The sequence below is a fragment of the Schistocerca nitens genome, chromosome 5, assembly GCF_023898315.1.
Source record: "Schistocerca nitens isolate TAMUIC-IGC-003100 chromosome 5, iqSchNite1.1, whole genome shotgun sequence".
NCBI lineage: Eukaryota > Metazoa > Arthropoda > Insecta > Orthoptera > Acrididae > Schistocerca > Schistocerca nitens.
This window is the reverse complement of record NC_064618.1, coordinates 53,667,589-53,688,327: the sequence shown is the minus strand read 5'-3', so window position 1 is coordinate 53,688,327 and position 20,739 is coordinate 53,667,589. Positions and strand designations below refer to the sequence as shown.

General features: G+C 43.8%; 1 protein-coding gene across 1 annotated transcript in view; it reads right to left on the bottom strand.

Moving 5' to 3' along the window:
* LOC126259594 (discoidin domain-containing receptor tyrosine kinase B-like) overlaps positions 1 to 20,739 on the bottom strand; it is a 416,947-nt gene that overhangs the window by 45,485 nt on the left and 350,723 nt on the right. The window contains exon 12 of the mRNA XM_049956504.1: positions 1,405 to 1,527. Coding sequence (XP_049812461.1) covers positions 1,405 to 1,527 — 123 coding nt within the window. The remainder of the gene's footprint in view (positions 1 to 1,404; positions 1,528 to 20,739) is intronic.

Genomic DNA, 20,739 nt, shown 5'->3' with positions numbered 1-20,739 from the left:
ACAGAAACCTGATGGCAGTTATAAGAGTCGAGGGGCATGAAAGGGAAGCAGTGGTTGGGAAAGGAGTGAGACAGGGTTTTAGCCTCTCCCCGATGTTATTCAATCTGTATATTGAGCAGGCAGTAAAGGAAACAAAAGAAAAATTCGGAGTAGGTATTAAAATTCATGGAGAAGAAGTAAAAACTTTGAGGTTCGCCGATGACATTGTAATTCTGTCAGAGACAGCAAAAGACTTGGAAGAGCAGTTGAACGGAATGGACAGTGTCTTGAAAGGAGGATATAAGATGAACATCAACAAAAGCAAAACGAGGATAATGGAATGTAGTCAAATTAAATCGGGTGATGCTGAGGGGATTAGATTAGGAAATGAGACACTTAAAGTAGTAAAGGAGTTTTGCTATTTAGGGAGCAAAATAACTGATGATGGTCGAAGTAGAGAGGATATAAAATGTAGACTGGCGACGGCAAGGAAATCGTTTATGAAGAAGAGAAATTTGTTAACATCGAGTATAGATTTAAGTGTCAGGAAGTCTTTTCTGAAAGTATTTGTATGGGGTGTTGCCATGTATGGATGTGAAACATGGACGATAACCTGTTTGGACAAGAAGAGAATAGAAGCTTTCGAAATGTGGTGCTACAGAAGAATGCTGAAGATGAGGTGGGTAGATCACGTAACTAATGATGAGGTATTGAATAGGATTGGGGAGAAGAGAAGTTTGTGGCACAACTTGACTAGAAGAAGGGATCGGTTGGTAGGACATGTTTTGAGGCATCAAGGGATCATAAATTTAGCATTGGAGGGCAGCGTGGAGGGTAAAAATCGTAGAGGGAGACCAAGAGATCAATACGCTAAGCAGATTCAGAAGGATGTAGGTAGCAGCAGGTACTGGGAGATGAAGAAGCTTGCACAGGATAGACTAGCATGGAGAGCTGCATCAAACCAGTCTCAGGACTGAAGACCACAATAACAACAACAACAACATTGTTAAGATTTATTTTTAGTCAGGGCCATTCTTTTGAATTAATTATCTGAAGTCAGGTTGTAATTTTCTTGAGCAGTCAGATTGCGTTGCGCTAGAATATCATGGGTCATTGTTGACATGATACGAAAAAGTGAAGAGAAAGTAGGCTCAGTACGTTCAGTTTTACTCAGCTGTTTCAGAATCAAATAACGTATAGGTTTCATGTTCTCAGTCATTCTGCAATTTAAGTACAGACACACTCATTTAAATAAAGAAGTTTCACAGGGAATGGGTGCTCAGATAGTGGTACCAGAAGTATAGATGTTGATGTAGACCAGCGCCTCTAAGGAGTCAGAGCGAGGCTCCAGTGAGTCCCCGTGGCTTAAAACCGCGATACCGTACGCATTACAGTAATGGGGAGAGATGTGTGTGAAGTACTGACCGTTCCGAAGGCGCCCTCGGCCAGCCTGGAGAGCATGCGCAGCCGGTGCCTGGGGAACTCCGGGACGGCCGTCTGCTGCAGCCGCCGCCGCAGCGCCGACAGCGCCTCCTGCCGGCACGGCGACTGTGGAGAAGACAGCAGGGAGCCACGTCAGTCTGTGGGCTCACAGCGACACTCATACAGCAACAAAATACTGCACCGACAACACTGACCTTAGTGTCAGTGCCAGATATGCCCTGGCTGGCATCTACCATGTCAGGAGGACAGCTGGAAGAGGATCAGTCAAATTGTCTGCATGTTCTCCCGATCTCAAGCCTACGGATTTTCGTCTCTGGGGGCAGGCAGCTTATATAATTTGTTTACATTCCGACAAACCGAATACAGAAAGTCTTCTTTGGCGTGTCACAGAAGACTGCGAAACTTCTCGTCACACTCAGGCACTATTTGAAAAGTTGCGAAAGTTCGTGGTTCGAAGTCTGCACTGCTCTGTAGAAGGAAGCGGAAGACATTTTGAATATTTATTACGGGTTTCAGAGTTGACTGTACTTTTAAGATGACAGCGTGTATCTGAGGTGTTTAAGTTTCACTACCAAGAAATATCTTCCAACAGTAACACACATTTTATACAATTTCTTTCTGAATCGAACATTGATAGGAGAATTACGGTTCGTACTATTACGTGCTTCCGTTGTCTGCTATCAGAATTTTCAGAGATGGAGGTGAAATTTATCATTTAAGTAACCACAGGTCTCTCATGCCTCAAAGGAAACAATTTTATGTATGTCAATTCATACCATACTCTCCTGAAAACGACCGGGCGAAATATATTTCGCGGCACAACTCTGTTAGTAAGCACAAAAAACAAATCCAAATAGTAGGTGCTATATTAGAAAGCCGTTGTATATTGCTGATAGTTTTCCAGCAAGGAAAGAATAACGATTCCGTTACGAACGCAGTGGAAGCTCAGGTTGCCGAAGTATGATGGAGATCAGCTGTGTTATTTTCGAAGGAACCAGGCGGCTGGTGACTGATGCGTTGCAAGCTAATAGTTTAGAGGGGAGTTTCTCTCTGGCGCAGACAGCAGAATGTATCTGGAAGTCACATTTCGAGAGTTTTACCCAAGCATTCTGCAAGGAATGATTAAATAAAGGGAATAAAAGCGGTTCTGCACCGTTTTATCAAATTCAGTCAGGTGTTCATTACCGTCAGTACAAATGAAGATAGCACAACGTAAATGCTGGCAATGAAACTAATTCTTAAGAGAATTTTGGGATCATCAAAATAAACTGCTTATTTATTTTCATTTATTATAATTAGCCTCGTAGAATTTATGGCACCTTTAATATCTGACTAATCATTTTATATACATTACCTTACATTAATTACGACAAGCATGTTATAACACGCAGTATTATGAATCATTTAGTAGTCATAACAGTGGAGAAAGAGAGAAAACTTCATTTCTTTATCAGTACAACAGAAATTCGTTACAGGAAGGTGGAAAAGAGAACACATTGACACCGGTGTGTCAGACCCACCATACTTGCTCCGGACACTGCGAGAGGGCTGTACAAGCAATGATCACACGCACGGCACAGCGGACACACCAGGAACCGCGGTGTTGGCCGTCGAATGGCGCTAGCTGCGCAGCATTTGTGCACCGCCGCCGTCAGTGTCAGCCAGTTTGCCGTGGCATACGGATCTCCATCGCAGTCTTTAACACTGGTAGCATGCCGCGACAGCGTGGACGTGAACCGCATGTGCAGTTGACGGACTTTGAGCGAGGGCGTATAGTGGGCATGCGGGAGGCCGGGTGGACGTACCGCCGAATTGCTCAACACGTGGGGCGTGAGGTCTCCACAGTACATCGATGTTGTCGCCAGTGGTCGGCGGAAGGTGCACGTGCCCGTCGACCTGGGACCGGACCGCAGAGATGCACGGATGCACGCCAAGACCGTAGGATCCTACGCAGTGCCGTAGGGGACCGCACCGCCACTTCCCAGCAAATTAGGGACACTGTTGCTCCTGGGGTATCGGCGAAGACCATTCGCAACCGTCTCCATGAAGCTGGGCTACGGTCCCGCACACCGTTAGGCCGTCTTCCGCTCACGCCCCAACATCGTGCAGCCCGCCTCCAGTGGTGTCGCGACAGGCGTGAATGGAGGGACGAATGGAGACGTGTCGTCTTCAGCGATGAGAGTCGCTTCTGCCTTGGTGCCAATGATGGTCGTATGCGTGTTTGGCGCCGTGCAGGTAAGCGCCACAATCAGGACTGCATACGACCGAGGCACACAGGGCCAACACCCGGCATCATGGTGTGGGGAGCGATCTCCTACACTGGCCGTACACCACTGGTGATCGTCGAGGGGACACTGAATAGTGCACGGTACATCCAAACCGTCATCGAACCCATCGTTCTACCATTCCTAGACCGGCAAGGGAACTTGCTGTTCCAACAGGACAATGCACGTCCGCATGTATCCCGTGCCACCCAACGTGCTCTAGAAGGTGTAAGTCAACTACCCTGGCCAGCAAGATCTCCGGATCTGTCCCCCATTGATCATGTTTGGGACTGGATGAAGCGTCGTCTCACGCGGTCTACACGTCCAGCACGAACGCTGGTCCAACTGAGGCGCCAGGTGGAAATGGCATGGCAAGCCGTTCAACAGGACTACATCCAGCATCTCTACGATCGTCTCCATGGGAGAATAGCAGCCTGCATTGCTGCGAAAGGTGGATATACACTGTACTAGTGCCGACATTGTGCATGCTCTGTTGCCTGTGTCTATGTGCCTGTGGTTCGGTCAGTGTGATCATGTGATGTATCTGACCCCAGGAATGTGTCAATAAAGTTTCCCCTTCCTGGGACAATGAATTCACGGTGTTCTTACTTCAATTTCCAGGAGTGTATGATAGCTTGCATGAATGGGATTGAAAGAAGAGAAGAAAGACAGAGAGAAACAGGACGAATACAGGGGATGAAGAAAGTGATGTGACTGAATGAGTAATGAAAAGAGCAAGAAGCATAGAAGAGAAGATGGAAACATTTGCTTCACTGTCTGGTAGGGGAAAAACTGGCCAGACGCTCTTACTTGTAGGGAAACGTTATGATACCGACAGAAGGAGGTGTACCAGCTTCTTTTTAAAACTATCAGGAGATTTAATTGCTTACAATGTGCAGAGTAGTTTGTTCCAGATGCAAACGGCAGCAACATAGATTATTTTTGTTTCACGGATGCGGAAAGCTGGGATACTAGACACGTAAGGCCTAGTGTTTCGACTACGATGATATAACAGGTACCTAATCGCTAATGCAAAGCACATAGGTACACGTACAATGATGAGCCGGTGAAGTGGTAGTCACATCACTTGTCTGGCCGCAATGAACCTAACTTGGCGAAAAGAACACTGACAAGGCCAAACAAACTGGTGTGAAGATGTAGCCCATACAAGTATCCACGGTTAGTTCTAACCGTCAGTGTTTCCACTACTTATGCAGTATTGGATTAAATCGCAATGGCGGAGGTTCGGTAGAACGAGTAATTCCACAAGTTAGCGATGATGAAGTCTTCTCGGTGTATGAGCCGAGTCAAGGCGTCGTTCTGCGGCAATGTTTCGATAAGTTTCCTACTCCTCATCTTCAGGACAAGTGTCAGGTTTATGTCCAGATCGTATCTTTATAGGCGACTGGACCGCAGTCTCTTCTGCTCTTCTACCTCGTTTGCAGCGGTTGGGCACATCCCGCGCCTATGGTCGGGTGTCGCAGACGGTGGAGAGGGGGGGCGGGGCTATTGCAGGACGTAGGCAGGGGGGGGGAGGATCCCGGCATGTTGGAGGGTCGTTTCGTCGCGTCCTGGTGCTGCCTGTCTGTTCTGTCCGCTGCCATCGCCGCTTTAACGTTCGAGTGCTTTTCACGTATACTTGCTAGCACTGCAATCCACGCAGAATTCAGTTGGAAACCGCTATACTGGTTGACAAGATGATTATGGATCCGCTGCACTTTGCCACTGCAGGTTTTCTCGTTTGGCCGAGGCGAACCTTCTCACATGTTTGAGCCGCGCTGCGAAATACACCTTTACGACCGGCCGATATACTGCTTACCACATTCACAACTGATGCTGTAGACTCCAGGTGTTTATTGAGCCAAGCAAATTTTTGATTTTAGCCCCTAAGCGGCAAATGGTTTTAATGTAACTCTCCTCCAGTATCCTGGTAGTCCTGACCGTGGGTGAACCAGCATACGGAAAGAGCGCCAGACGCTCCGTGTCTTCTTCCGCATCGCTTTCTTTCTTCTTCTTGCTCGACTGAAGAGCGCATCTTATCTCTGCCTCCGGGTACTCGTTGCGAGAGGCTTCCCTCAGGTGCAGAAACTCGGTCGCATACGTCTCGTGCTCTGTGGTTGGTTCAAATGGCTCTGAGCACTATGGGACAACATCTATGGTCATCAGTCCCCTAGAACTTAGAACTACTTAAACCTAACTAACCTAAGGACATCACACGACACCCAGTCACCACGAGGCAGAGAAAATCCCTGACCCCGCCGGGAATTGAACCCGGGGACCCGGGCGCGGGAAAGTGCTCTGTGCACAAGGATGGTGAGCACACATTTGGGTTGTGCTGGATGGTGGCAGCCATTGGTGTTTAGTAACTGGTCCGTGTGTGCCTTCTTTGACAGAATATTCCAGAGTGCCATCGTTTTCCTCCTTATCAGGATATCGACGAAAGGTAGGCGTCCATTTTCTTCCACATCCACGGTATACTTTATATTGTAGTGTATGCTGTTAAGATGTGCAACAAATTTCTGCAGATTTTCTTCGTCATGCGACCACATCACGTATGAGTCATCCACGTGTCGACAGAATGGCTTTGGTTTCAGACGCATTGTTTTGAGAGCCGTTTCCTCGAAGTGTTCCATGTACAGAGGCAGCGGAAATACGGGTCCATGATGATCTTGTCAAATGGAATAGCGGTTGTCAACTGTGCTCTGCATGGTTTGTAGCACTAGCACAAATACGTCAAGAGAGCTCTGATGTGAAAGAGGCGAAGGCAGCGGATGGAACATACAGCACCAGGGTCGACGCCAGGACCCTCCGCCGGGAGCCCCCCCCCCCCCCGGCCGTAATGCCCCGACCACCACCACCACCACCCTGGACACCACTTCTGGAGGCGCGCGATTGGCTCAGCCGTTGCAGACGAGGCAGAGGAGCCTGAGGTCCAACGTCTGTAAATAAATAAACTGGACACGAAGCTGACACTTCACCTGAAGATGAAGAGTAGGAAACTTGGCGATACGTTGCCGCAGAACAATGCTTTGACTCGGCTGGTAATCCGAGAAGACTCGATCACCAAAATCCGCCGAAACAGCGTATCTTCCCAGTATTCCATATGTTAACGGTTCACATCCTGAGGAAGTACAACACTAATTTGATATGACGTCGGTAGCAGCAACATAGGCTGAAGAGTGCAAGCGACTGGGGACTGTTGGGACGTATACGTTTATTACCAGAAAAAAAGGCAACGACTGTGCGAGGTGGCCATGCCGGTTCCCGTTGGATCACCGAAGCTCAGAACCGTCGCGCACGCCCAAATCTCGGATGGGTCACCGTCCGTGTATGCCACGTGATGATAATTTTCCATTTGCCCTTTCGGCACAGGAGAGGTGGTGCCATTAAGTCGCTCATCGCCAGTCTATGCGCCAATGTCCGGGATTCAGTTCCAAACCTCTCTGCAGTGTCTCACGAAGTAAGAGCATGAGACAATATTGCAGGTGATCCGACCGTCCGACAGGGGCATTAAGCTTGGTGGCCTCCTAGGTGTTCTTCGACAGGGGTTGGCAGCAGGTTACTCCCGTCTCTCAGTATCTCCAACACGCGCACGACACTGCACTACACATGCATGCATTAGTCACCTACGCTTAGCAGAAACTGTTATATATACAGCCAAAAGCCTTGCAGCAGTAGTAACACCGGTTCCCGTCAGATCACTGAAGTTTGCACTGTTGGGCTTGGCTAGCATTTGGATGGGTCACCGTCCGGATCTGCAGAGCGCTGTTTTTATTTATTTATTAACACGTCAAGTTCTGTAGGACCAAATTGGGGAGCAAATCTCCAAGGTTTTGTAACATGTTAGTACATGAAATTACAACATAACAGTAATAACAGATAAAAATAAAATCTTTATGAACCCGAAAATATCAATCCGTAAGTTTAAATAAATGCAATCAACAGTACAACAGGAATCAGCTTAATTTTTCAAGGAAATCCTTGACAGAATAGAAGTAGTGACCCATGAGAAACTCTTCAGTTTCGATTTGAAAGCGCGGGGATTACTGCTAAGATTTTTCAATTCCAGTGGTAGCTTATCGGAAATAGACGCAGCAGTATACTGCACACCTTTCTGCACAAGAATTAAGAAAGTCCGATCCAAATGCAGGTTTAATTTCTGCCGAGTACTGACTGAGTGAAAGCTGCTTGTTCTTGGGAATAAGCTAATGTTGTCAACAGGAAAGGACGGTACGGAATACATTTATATATTGGGGGCCAAAGTCAAAATACCCAGACTCGTGAACAGGGGTCGACAAGAGGTTCGTGAACTTGCACCACTTATTGCCTGAGCCAAAAATATCCTTTTAGAATGGGAAGAGTTACCCCAAAATATACCATACGATATAAGCGAATGAAAATAAGCGAAGTAGACTAATTTTTGTGTCGAACGATCACTCTCTTCAGATACCGTTCGAATAGTAAAAATGGCAGCATTAAGTCTTTGAACAAGATCCTGAATGTGGGCTTTCCGCGACAGTTTACTAACTATCTGAATACCTAGAAATCTGAAATGTTCAGTTTCACTAATCATATGCCAATTCTGTGAAATTAAAACGTCAGGTATTGTTGAATTGTGTGTCAGAAACTGCAAAAACTGAGTCTCACTGAGATTTAGCGTTACTTAGGTCATGAGCTGCACTATTTGAAACCGGGCCATTGTTGCACACAACATCCTTTACTACCAAGCTAGTGTCGTCAGGAAACGGAAATACTTTAGAGTTACCCATAATAGTAAAGGGCATATCATTTATGTAAATAAAGAACAGGAGTGGCCCCAACACTGATCCCTGGGGCTTCCCGCCACTTGAACACACCCCACTCAGACCCCACATCACAGCCATTCTCAACATTGTGAATAATGACCTTTTGCTGTCTGTTGCTAAAGCAAGAGGTGAGCCAACTGTGAGCTACTCCCCGTGTTCCGTAACGGTCCAACTTTTGGAGCAATATTTTGTGATCATCACAATCAAGCGCCTTAGTTAAATCAAAAAATATGCCTAGCTTTCGAAACATTTTGTTTCACCCATCCAGTACCTCACAGAGAAAAGACAATTTAGCATTTTCAGTTGTTAAGCGACTTCTAAAGCCGAACTGCACATTTGATAGCAAATAATGTGATATAAAATGATCAATTATACTGACATACACAGCCTTTCAATAACCTTAGCAAAAATTAACAGCATAGACATAGGTCTAAAATTGTCTACATTATCCTTTTCTCCCTTTTTATAGAGCAGTTTTACCACTGAGTACTTTAACCGTCCAGGAAACAGACCATTACAAAGGAAAAATTACTAATAAAGCTAAATACAGCACAGTACTTTAATATTCTGCTAGGCACTCCATAGTATCCATGAGAGTCCTTAGTCATCAGTGATTTAGTTATTGACTCAATCTCGTCCTTGTCTGCATCACAGAGAAGTATTTCAGATATCAATCTCGGAAAGGCATTTACCAAGAAAGTAGTATGATTCCCTGTAGAAACTAAATTTTTATTTAACTCATCAGCAATGCTCAGAAAATGATTGTTAAATACTGTACATACATCTGATTTATCAGTAACAGAAACATTTTTACTACGAACTGACTTTATATCGTCGACCTTGTGCTGGTGACGAGACACTTCCTTCACAACTGACCATATGGTTTTAATATTATCCTGTGAATTAGCTATTCCATTTGCAAACCACACACTGTTTGCTTCCTAATAACGTTTTCAAGCACCTTATGATACTGTTTGTAATGGGATACTGAAGCTTGATTGTGACTACTTGTATCATTTTGATACAATTCCCGCTTTGTTCTACATGATATCCTTATCCGACTAGTCAGCAACTCAAGCTGCCCATTACTGCTATTACTCCGTTTAGAAGGTTTAACGGAAAGTAACTCTGAAAGAGCATGAGAAACTTGTTAAGGGAAGCATTATATTTATCCTCTATGTTATCGGCACTACAAAAATCCTGCCACTCTTGTTCCTTGACAAGGTTTAAAAAACTCTCTATTGCTGTTGGATTAAATTTCCAACACAGTTTTTAATTATATGTGACATTTGTTTAAGTACAAAAGCTTTTTAGTGTTAAAATTTGTGCATCATGGTCTGAATGGCCATTCACCCTTTTACTAACAGAATGCCTATCTAGTAAAGAAGATTGAATAAAAATATTGTCTATAGAGATGCTACTGTTCCCCTGCACTCTAGTTGGAAAAACACAGTCTGCATCAGATCATATGAATTTAAGGAGATCTACCAACATCCTTTTTCTTGCACCATCGTATACAAACATTATATTGAAAATTTATATTGAAGTAATTTCTGGTACTTCCTACAAATTGAATCAAGGACCCCCTCTAGCTTGGGCAGAAATTCTCTGAAGTCAGAAGTTCGGGGACCTATAAACAATGTTTAGAAATTTAATTTCACTAAATTCAACTGCCCCTGCACAACACTGAAATATCTGTTCAATGCAGTGCCATGATACGTCTAAGGAGTCAAATGGAATACTGGTTTTTTCGTACATAGCCACTCCCCCACCCCACAAGCAACTCCTTCAAACACAGCCATCTAGTCTGTATCCTGTATCTAAATTATCAAATTATTTAAGTGGTGCTCTGACACACAATAATTTCAGAGTCAACATCTATAAGCAGTTCACTAACTTTATTACCTCTTGTATTTCGATGAAATATGCTAATTCCTTCTCTTCTTGGAAACATGACGTACTCTGAAGGTGAGCCCTTAGTTAGAGGGACTTCCTTTAAGCAGACATACCTATGAGCTGACTTCAGTCTAAAAAAGGTGCAGCTGTAACACCAACTACTACATGAATTTTTCCATGAGTGCCACCACCCACTACATTGTCACCTATAAGTTTTGCCAGCCTCTCCTTCCCATACCGATTGAGGTGCAGGCCATGCCTAGAGAAACCCAATATACTGATAGACCCAACTGGTACCACTGAAATGTGACCCATGCCCTCTGCCATGAGCGCCCTCTCCAGCCCCATGTTAACGTGCCTAACAGTCGCATTAAGATGAGGCCGATCATGACGCTGAAGCAGTTGCACGAAATGCAAGCGCAATACACTCAGCCCCTGACAGGCCAACTGAGGAGCTACTCTACCAAGCAGTCGCGCCTACTGTCATGAAAGCTCACAGTGGCTGCGAGAGTTATGGGCTGACCACGTGCCCTTCCATATCCACCTATCGGCTGAGGTTGACATGGAGGTCGGTCGGTGCCAATGGGTCTCCCGAGGCCTGTTTGGACGTAGTTACATACACAGGTCTCTTAATTATCGAAATAAAGGTGCCTGTGGGGGCGAAACATACGGAAAACCAATACAATTACGAGGCTGAACCTACCCTCCTGGGTCTCCCAGCCATTCATGCTACGCGACTTTACTTTACTACGAGAATACACAGTTTACTGACGACACTAACATCAAAAGACAATTCTAAACAAACAAATATATTAAAACTGTGTGCAGTAATCACGGAACCCTACATAAAATCTGTTGAACGACTTCACAATGAACAGAGCAAAATTTCAGTAACAGGAAACTTGTGCCTCTGACTCGAAGAGCAGCAGTTAAAATCTTCATAGATGCACACAATTAATTGAACAAACTCCTATGAGCGAAGGATCGATCAGTATGATCCGTATAACAATAATTAACACCTTTCTTAAGCCAACCTTAATTACTGTTACAATTCTGAACCCTTGTAACTCCCACATGCACGCCATCATATCTCAGACTTTCACGAGCGCTAATAGTAATTCTTCCCCTGTTGTTCCGTGCGTGCATCGTTCACCTCATCCGTCAAGTGAATATCAAATCAGCTAACAACGTACCAAGCACGGCATTATATTCTCCACCACGGTGGTCGCGCCTGCGAGTCGCAGACACTGGCCGACAGCTGAGTGATAGACTTACAGATGCGCCCCCCGTGGCGAAGGCGCACAGGCATCTGATTCGCTTATCGATGTATATTCAGCGGCGATGACACCATGACTTCCCTGCAGTTTAATTATCCCAAGAGCCGGATTACATGCATTGTCCAAATTAAAACTGAGCCGTGGTCAAAATTTGGTGTTTTGAGGAGCGTGGAGCAGCGCGTTGTGTTTCTGGCGCTGGCGCCGCTGTGGTAATCGCAGCTTTGGTGTCTCCCTCTGGCGGGAAAGGGGAAAGGTTGCCTGTTCACGTGCATTTAAGGGGCGCTATTAGCTCGGCAGAGGGTCAGTCGGAGTGAGGCTAGGTCAGTCTCGCGTCACCAGTTGCTGGTCTGTCTCTCGTTTGCATTTGTGCGGCAGTTACGGGGAGCCGGAGGTGCCCATGTTAAAATCACTAAGTTTGAGGAACATTTATGAATAAACTACCAAATGGAAAAATTTGAATATCTTTTTTTACATATAGAGTGGTTTAGTATTGCAGTTATGACTGAGGGATTTTGTAATATCTTTTCTAGTTTCCTTCCCATTATTTTTTTTATTAATGACCCAAATTTTTTTACAAATAATTGCTTTATAATTAAACTGAAATGAAACTACTGAACATATTGCCAAATGGCTGTCTTACAATGTAAGTTTGACTACTAGGAGTGATGTATAAAAATTTCATCTCTCTAGCTTGAGTGGATTTTGAGAAAATGTTCCTTATATTCGAAAAATTCTAATTTACGGGAAATGGCTATCAAAGTTTCTCAATACATTCCTGCACTATAGGATGGATTATCAGGGTCTTCTTCTTCATCCTCCAAAAGCTTCCTCTTCTGTCTTCTTTTCTGGCATTTTGTTCCATCATACTTCATATGCCTTTCTCTTCTTTCTGCTCCTCTTATCCTTTCTCTGTCAATATTTCTTAGTGCTCGTACAGTGTTCACCCTAGCTGTAAATCCTAATGCCTTCAGAACTTCACACTTCACACTGTTCCCCTGGTTGTAGGTTGCTATTGCATCATAAATGCCAAAATGCAGTGTTTTTATGCTTACAAACACCCTTTTAGGAACCACTTTCCAAATCAAATTGTTTACGCTCTCATTAGGATTCTGCGTCTTTCCGTGTAGACATTTGTGTAACAATTCTGGCTGTGCTAAGTCATAAAAAATTGGTTTTATTGTTCCCTCCTGATTCTTGTACATACTGCATATTACCCGCTTCACACAAGAAGTATAATACTACCAACAACAGGCGCAACACTGAACTAATTCGAAACGGTAAACAGCAAAGAGGCGATGTTCCGCGCTCTTATTCATTGTAGTATCGCAACTTGGTATTAGTGTTAATTTTCTTTTCCCTACGTTCTTCCTCTTCTTATATACACGGTTACTAAAACGTGGCATCGTAACCAGAACAAAAGTGTACGACAATATTAAAAGTAGCAAGACGTTCGAAATTCAGAGGAAAATAGGAGTAAGCTGTAAGGAAATACGGGTAATATTTGTCACAGAAAACAACGTAGCCAACCCTTGCACACTCGCTGTATGCGTAACAGGCCGAGAAAATCCCAAGCAGTTCGCCACGAGAGGGTGTTAGATGCATTCAGCGGCCGCCCAATTCCTCTGCAGGCGTGGGGGAAAATGGTAATAACTCCACTTCTAGGGCGAGTAGAGCAATAATTCGAAGTTTACATTAAAGAGGAATGTTCCAATTAATTTTCGGTAGCAAAAAAAAAATCGTAATTTTTTGGATTTGACCACCTCCAGCTCCCCTTAATGTCTGTCGGCCGGCCGGTGTGGCCGTGCGGTTAAAGGCGCTTCAGTCTGGAACCGCGTGACCGCTACGGTCGCAGGTTCGAATCCTGCCTCGGGCATGGATGTGTGTGATGTCCTTAGGTTAGTTAGGTTTAATTAGTTCTAAGTTCTAGGCGACTGATGACCTCAGAAGTTTAGTCGCATAGTGCTCAGAGCCATTTGAACCATTTTGAACCTTAATGTCTGTCTGTCGTCGGAGTGCTAGTATGTCTATCCTTTGGATCAACTTTAAAACCAGAAAATGAGAGTCTTGCCACTCCGCCAGTAACAGAACTCAGCTAGTAGTCGCCCGGTCGGGGCTGAGTTCCTGCATCTGAGTCTGCGCGTTAGGCCGCCAGTCTGCTCGAGTTGCTCGGGCAACGGTCATTGGCGGTTGGATCGGTCGGTTGGTCGGTCGCGCACTGAGACACGAGATGACGTGTCCGCCTTGAGCGTCGGCGCATGTGAGGTCCCCACTTTGAGTCCATTGGGCAGCGCCGTATAGAAAGGTGTAGTGGCTTCGCGGTTCACACGAGAGCAGCAGGAGCGAAACCACGACATCGAGCTGGCCGGGGCGAGCTGCGATGCCGTGAGACGGGAGATCGGCTCGCCTTCCTGAGGCCGCTGAAGCGGCTGGCAGCGGACGGTTCGGGAGAGCGTTGGATGTGCTGCGCCAGGTCTTTGCCAGAAATCGCAGTTATTTAAAGTTAAGTGCTACATTGTTTCATTTACTTGTTAAATTCTACTTGTTTTTGCTCGTTTGTCTCTTGTCCTCATTTGTTTGGCAGTTAGTATCTGTTTATTTGTCTATCGATCCGCCGTACGTTAATAGCTGCCTCTGTCATGTTTGTCGGATTCAATGTTAACGAAATTATTGCTAAAGGCCGAATTCTTGAAATATGTTTCTATCTTGCCTATCATCTTGCGAGGTGGTATATGTGTAACGTAGAACATGTTGTATATTTTATGTAAGTCTGCATTTTATGGGTTTTATTTAAATAGTCATATTAGGTTATAAGCTTGCCACCCTTCCACCGTAAGAGTCCTTTAATAAAAAAAATGCACTTTCGGTGGCAAATAGTTTGAGGGTTGCACCATTTCAATTCCTCTTACGGGGTGCATAGTTTACGTGTATGTGGGAGTTATTAAAAATGTTTGTTTAACGTAATCTGGTGTGTTGCAGATTTGCACCAGTGTAGTCTTTCAGAGGTTGTTGTGAGAGGTCATGACTACGGCCGTGTTGCAAGGGAGCTGGCAAGCTTCTCAGCCCGAAGGCTCCCCTGTTAATATTGTTCTTTGCCTCTAAATAAAACTGTAACTTGATATTTCGAGGATGCTTTTCTGCTTATAATTTTAAACCTGTTTTGAAAAGGCTTTTAGGAATAAAATTCACATTTGTTACATAGTGACTTGATATTTCGAGGGTGCTTTTCTGCTTATAATTTTAAATCTGTTTTGAAAACGCTTTTAGCGATAAAATTCACATTTGTTAAAAGTAATTTTCCATCAGTTCCTTCCTGGCAACTACTTCCGCGCTCACCTAGTGTGATTAAGGGGCTCCGGAAAGGCTCAAAATCATGAAAAGTTCAATTTTTACTTTTTTGCGTTTTCTGAATCTGCAGACTATTACCTTTTAATAGATATATAATTTATTCAATTCCGAAGACTACAACTATTTTTAAATTTTTTTTGAAATGTATTCTACATGGGCGTGACCTACTGTGGCGCTGTTAAACTGCTGTCAAATGGTGTTATTATTAACGTCCGTGTTAATCAGGTACATTTTAGTGATGAGAGATAAAGTATGTGTTGTGGCTAACCTGTGATGGTTCAATATATATCGCTGGTGTGATTGTCGATTGTTTCATGTTTATTTACTCTGTCGTTATCTCGAAAATATTCGTAATTAATTCTGTTTCTTGAGTCTCTGTTTTGTTGAAGTATAATAATGAGTAAAAGTAAAGTTATTAGAAATCCTCTGAAGGCTTTTAAGAAAAGGAGAAATGTTGGAAAGCCAAAGGTATGTGTCATTACTGTAAACAATAAAGACGATGAAAATCCCCAACATAGCTTGTGTCCCAAAGAAGAAGACAGTTGGTGTAAATATAACAAAGGATTGCTAACTGGTGAAGTGTACACTCATAAGCATAGTCTGCCTCATGCAATAATGGAGGTGATAAATCCTATTTTCAGAGACTTAGCAGCACCTGAACTGTTGAAAAAGTGTATTCACGGAAAAACTCAAAACCCCAATGAAAGTGTAAATAGTGTTATATGGTCGAGAATCCCCAAGACTGTATTTGTTGGAATAGAAACACTTCACTTTGGTGTGTATGATGCTGTTGCGACTTTCAATGATGACAACATTGTAAGGTGCAAGGTATTTAGAAATATGGGAATGAAGATAGGCTCTAACATGGTACGAGCGATGCTTGCTTTAGACAAGGAACGCCTTCGGGCTGCAGACAGGGCTGTAAAGAGTCTAGAAATACAAGCAAGAGTAAACAGGAGGAGGAACAAGAGGAAGCTGGAGGAGGAGTTTGCAGAGGATGAAGATAATCCATCCTATGGACCTGGAATGCACTAAAAAGTTAATCCAATCTTTGTCGCTCGATTCCCAAAACTTTTATTTTCTCATACTAATTACATGTTTTCTAAGGATCTTCCAAACATATTTGTTTCAAACTTTCAGTAAATGTTACACAGTACCTTCCGCATAATTTAACACAGCCTTTTTCCAAAAAACTGTATATTTTTGAATATATAAATAAAAAATTGCAAAAAAATGTTGTGAATTTCCATTACAATTGAAAAAAAAATCATCTTTAATAACTGAACTAAAATTTTGTAAAATCCCTGTGTTAAGTTGTAGCCCATATTCCAATAAATAATCTGTAAAAAGTTCAACTTCCTACCTCAAATACTTTGTGAGAAAAGATGTAATTTATAAGCGTTATTTTAACATTGCAAGTATAGGGCGTTCCGGAGCCCCTTAAATGTTTCAGTGTCCTTGACGAATCGGCAGTAAGTAAAGTAAATTCTTTAAAAAAAATTGTGAAAGTAAATTCACGGTTCAGAAACCAGTATCTCCATTTATTAAATTATGAACTACTCTAATACCTATAATTTCTTTGAAGACAAATTCCCAAAAGGAAAGGTGGCTGTTAGAGCCTTCACATGACTGTACTTCATGGAATGCCCTGTATCAATACAATGTTGGCCACAGCTGACATTTCTGGCTGTGAGTAGCGTGTGTATCTTCGATGTTCCACACATCTCTCACGAACGGTGCGTGTTGTTTGACCTGTGTGTGACTTCTCCCAGTTTCTGCAAGGAATCTGATACATACCCGCCTTAATACGTCCTTTACGGAGCCGAGTAAAGCTGCAATCTTCGTGGGAAGCCGGAAGATCAACTTGATACAGTGTTTCTGGAAATACGGCCTATCTTCGAGGAAAAAGCACCCACATAGGGAAAAAACGCACTTGATCCGAAGAAACTACTTCCTTCTTCCCCATCACATGCCTACGTTCTAGGTTTTACACTGAAAGTTTGTTGCTGAGAAAATCCATTCGCCTTAAAAATGCTCTTGAGGTATGCAAGCTCATCTTGCAAATGATCTTTATCGGATATACAGTGCGCCCTGTGCACTAAGTTCTTAAGGACGCGTATGGTCTGTGAAGAGTGATGGCAGCTACTGGCATATAGGTATAGATTTGTGTGTGTTGGTTTACGATATACGGCATGTTCTAATGTGCCATCAGCTTTACGGCGAGTGACAACATCCAAAAAGGGGAGGCAGCCGTCTTTTTCTATTTCCGTAATAAATTTGATATTAGCATGCATAGAATTCGAATGCTCAAGAAACCGATGTAATTCACCCATCTCGTTGTAGCCGTACCACAAACATGTCGTCCACGCACCTCCAGAAGATCGTTCGTTTAAAACAACGCGCTCAACACAGCCAGACAAGTCAACTGCGGCCGGTCATTGTATTTATACAGGGCATTCCGTGAATTATAGTGATGTGAACATTCTAACACCCACTTCTTCCTTTGGGGATTCTGTCTTCAAGGACGCTATGGAGATCACTTCACCTAATAATTTAATAAATAGAGATGATGGTTTTAACTTGGACAAAGCATGGAATCCGGCTCTTGGGATAATTAAACTGCAGACAAATCGTCATGGCATCGCATACATCGATAAGCGAATCGTATGTCTGTACGCCTTCACCGCTGGCGGAACGTCTGTAAGTGTACCTCTTTGATGCTGACCAGCGTCTGTGACTCGAAGGCGCGTACCGCCGCGGTGGAGTGTATAAGGACGCGCTTGGTACCTTCCCGTGAATCACGAAACCCCTTGTAAGCAACGCAGGGCGATCGGCGGTCTTAATAATAGTGGACGATATGGTATTTGAGCGGCTGCACGCTCGAAACTGAATGGACTATTCATTCCACCGCGAAAAGTTGAAAATGCACTTGAAATTCCCGTTAAGGTAATTAAGGGTATTTTGAAAAATGCACGAATAATAAACCAAGTGTTAAGAGGGCAAAATCAATGTTTATAGCACCAAAAATCAGCCGAATAAATTTACGCTTCGAAAATATACCACACAATTTATAGAATAATTCAGTTGTAGTTTGTTGTGGTCAGAAGCCCGACAGAGAGGAAAGGAAACAATGGAACGAAAACTAGAATCAATAACATCTAAATTAGATTAACTTACGCTCACACAAATTTGTTTTCCATATGGATGTGTATCATTAAATCACACAAATGGGATTTCCTGCACACATTACTATTGCAAGGACTGCACGAGCTAATGATAGCCAGAAGACATAACCAAACATAAACAACCACACACACAGCCAATGAAAAATCAAGAACATAATCATTCCTGTGGTCCAATACGCTACATAACACTAGTGCACCGTCCATTTCCTGTAAGTACACAGTTGGCTGTACAGTAGGCACTCTTAAAAACTAACTCGCAACGGCGTTGAGAAGCCCTGTATGTATGTTGTAAGTAGGCTGTTTAGGTTTTTATGTTGGTAACGCCACATGGCGCTCTATAGGAAAATCACTGACTGTGCTGTGTGAAGTCTGTGGCTGGTTGGCATTGTTGGAATTGTGAACAGCGCGTAGTTGGAGGTGAGCCGCCAGCAGTGGTGGATGTGGGGATTGAGATGGCAGAGTTTTGAGAGCGAATGATCCGGACGTGCGTCCATCAGAGAGAGAGTAAATTTGTAAGACTGGATGTCATGAACTGATATATATATATAATGACTTTTGAACACTATTAAGGTAAATACATTGTTCTCTATCTTTCATTTGGTAACTATGCCTATCAGTAGTTAGTTCCTTCAGTAGTTAGAATCTTTTATTTAGCCGGCAGTATTGGCGCTCGCTGTATTGCAGTAGTTCGAGTAACGAAGATTTTTGTGAGGTAAGTGATTCATGAAAGGTATAGGTTATTGTTAGTCCGGGCCAATATTTTGTAGGGATTATTGAAAGTCAGATTGCGTTGCGCTAAAAATACTGTGTGTCAGTTTAGTGATGATCGGAATAAGTGAAGAGAGAAATGTCTGAGTACGTTCAGTTTTGCTCAGCTATCTGAAAATGAAATAACGTGAGGGGTTAATCAGCACAGTGATTCACTAATGTTTACGGCAGCACTAATGCGTACAGCAAAAGACACCGTCGCCGTTCACGCATTCTAAGAATAGACTCCTCGGGCACCAAAAACACTGGCCCACCCGACCTCTTTGCATCTGGATCCGCCACTCACGTTGTCGGCCGCCAACGCCACGTCTCCACTGGCGTTCTCTACGTCCAGCTGTTCCAGACCGACATCGAGACGGAGCTGTCGTTAATCAAGAACAACATCGAACGGCGTGTCCTCCGTGTGCTTGACGCCGCTCTCTGAGTCAGCCAGAAACCGTAGCTACAGGCTCCGTCTGTTCCAGTCCTCACCGCAAGAGTCTAAGAGCGGACAACACGGGACGCAAGGCAACAGGGGGCGACGTCCTCCATGCGCTCGACCGCGCTGTCGATGTCTGTGTGTTGTCAGCCAGCGGCCGTCCGTCAACGTCCCGGACCTTGGCTGCAAACTCCGACTAGTTCGCTGCCCGACACAAGCCTCATTAACCGTGCCGCGCGGAGAGGCCGCGTGGTTTGAGGCGCCATGTCACGGATTGCGCGGCCTCTCCCGCCGGATGTTCGACTCCCAATGGGGCATGGGTGTGTGTTTCGTTCTTAGCATAAGTTAGTTTAAGTAGGGCGTAAGTCTAGGGACCGATGAGCTCAGCAGTTTGGTCCCTTAGCACTTCACACACATTTGATCATTCATTAACCGCTCGCGTGATCACTCGCCAGGTTTACACTGGTGATACGTCTCCGTGACCTCACTATCACGTGTAAGTGCCAAGTTTCCATCGTTATGGATGTGTATCGCTTTCGTGATCGTACCGAGTTTCCCATGGAACTAATGTCACATCTGTTATATTTGCCGGCGTGACTTAATGATTCTTACAAAAAGTGTGACTGGTTGCTGTTTTCACTACCTAATTATTTCCAAACATGAAAGTGATGTGTTGCTAGACAAGTTAAGTTCAATTCCGTAACGCTGTCTGCAGATGCACGGTCATTATGTGTGCCTCATTACTATTATCAAATGGAGAGGTATTTATGAATTGCACAGTCAAATCTTGCTTGTTATTATTCGATTTAACCTGTTTATTAAATACATTTTAACTGATCTGTTTATTCATTTGAGGACAACATACATAACACATTGTTGTCTACAGAATGAAATTTTACTCTGCAGCGGACTGTGCGCTGTTATGAAACTTCCTGGCAGATTATCCGAGCGAGGTGGCGCAGTGGCTAGCACACTGGTCTCGCATTCAGGAGGACGACGGTTCAATCCCGCATCCGGCCATCCTGATTTACGTTTTCCGTGATTTCCCTAATCGCTCCAGGCAAATGCCGGGATGGTTTCTTTGAAAGGGCACGGCCGACTTTCTTCTCCGTCCTTCCCTAATCCGTTGATACCGATGACCTCGCTGTCTGGTCTCCTGCCCCAAACAATCCAACATTATATATATATATATATATATATATATATATATATATATATATATATATATATTGCAGCACTCCTTCAAGGTACAATTTAAACAAGTACAAATGATTGATAGTCTGACAAAAAATTACAAAGACATTAAATACAACAAAATATAACACATTCTGTCTTTTCCTTTTTTTTTTTTTTTTGATG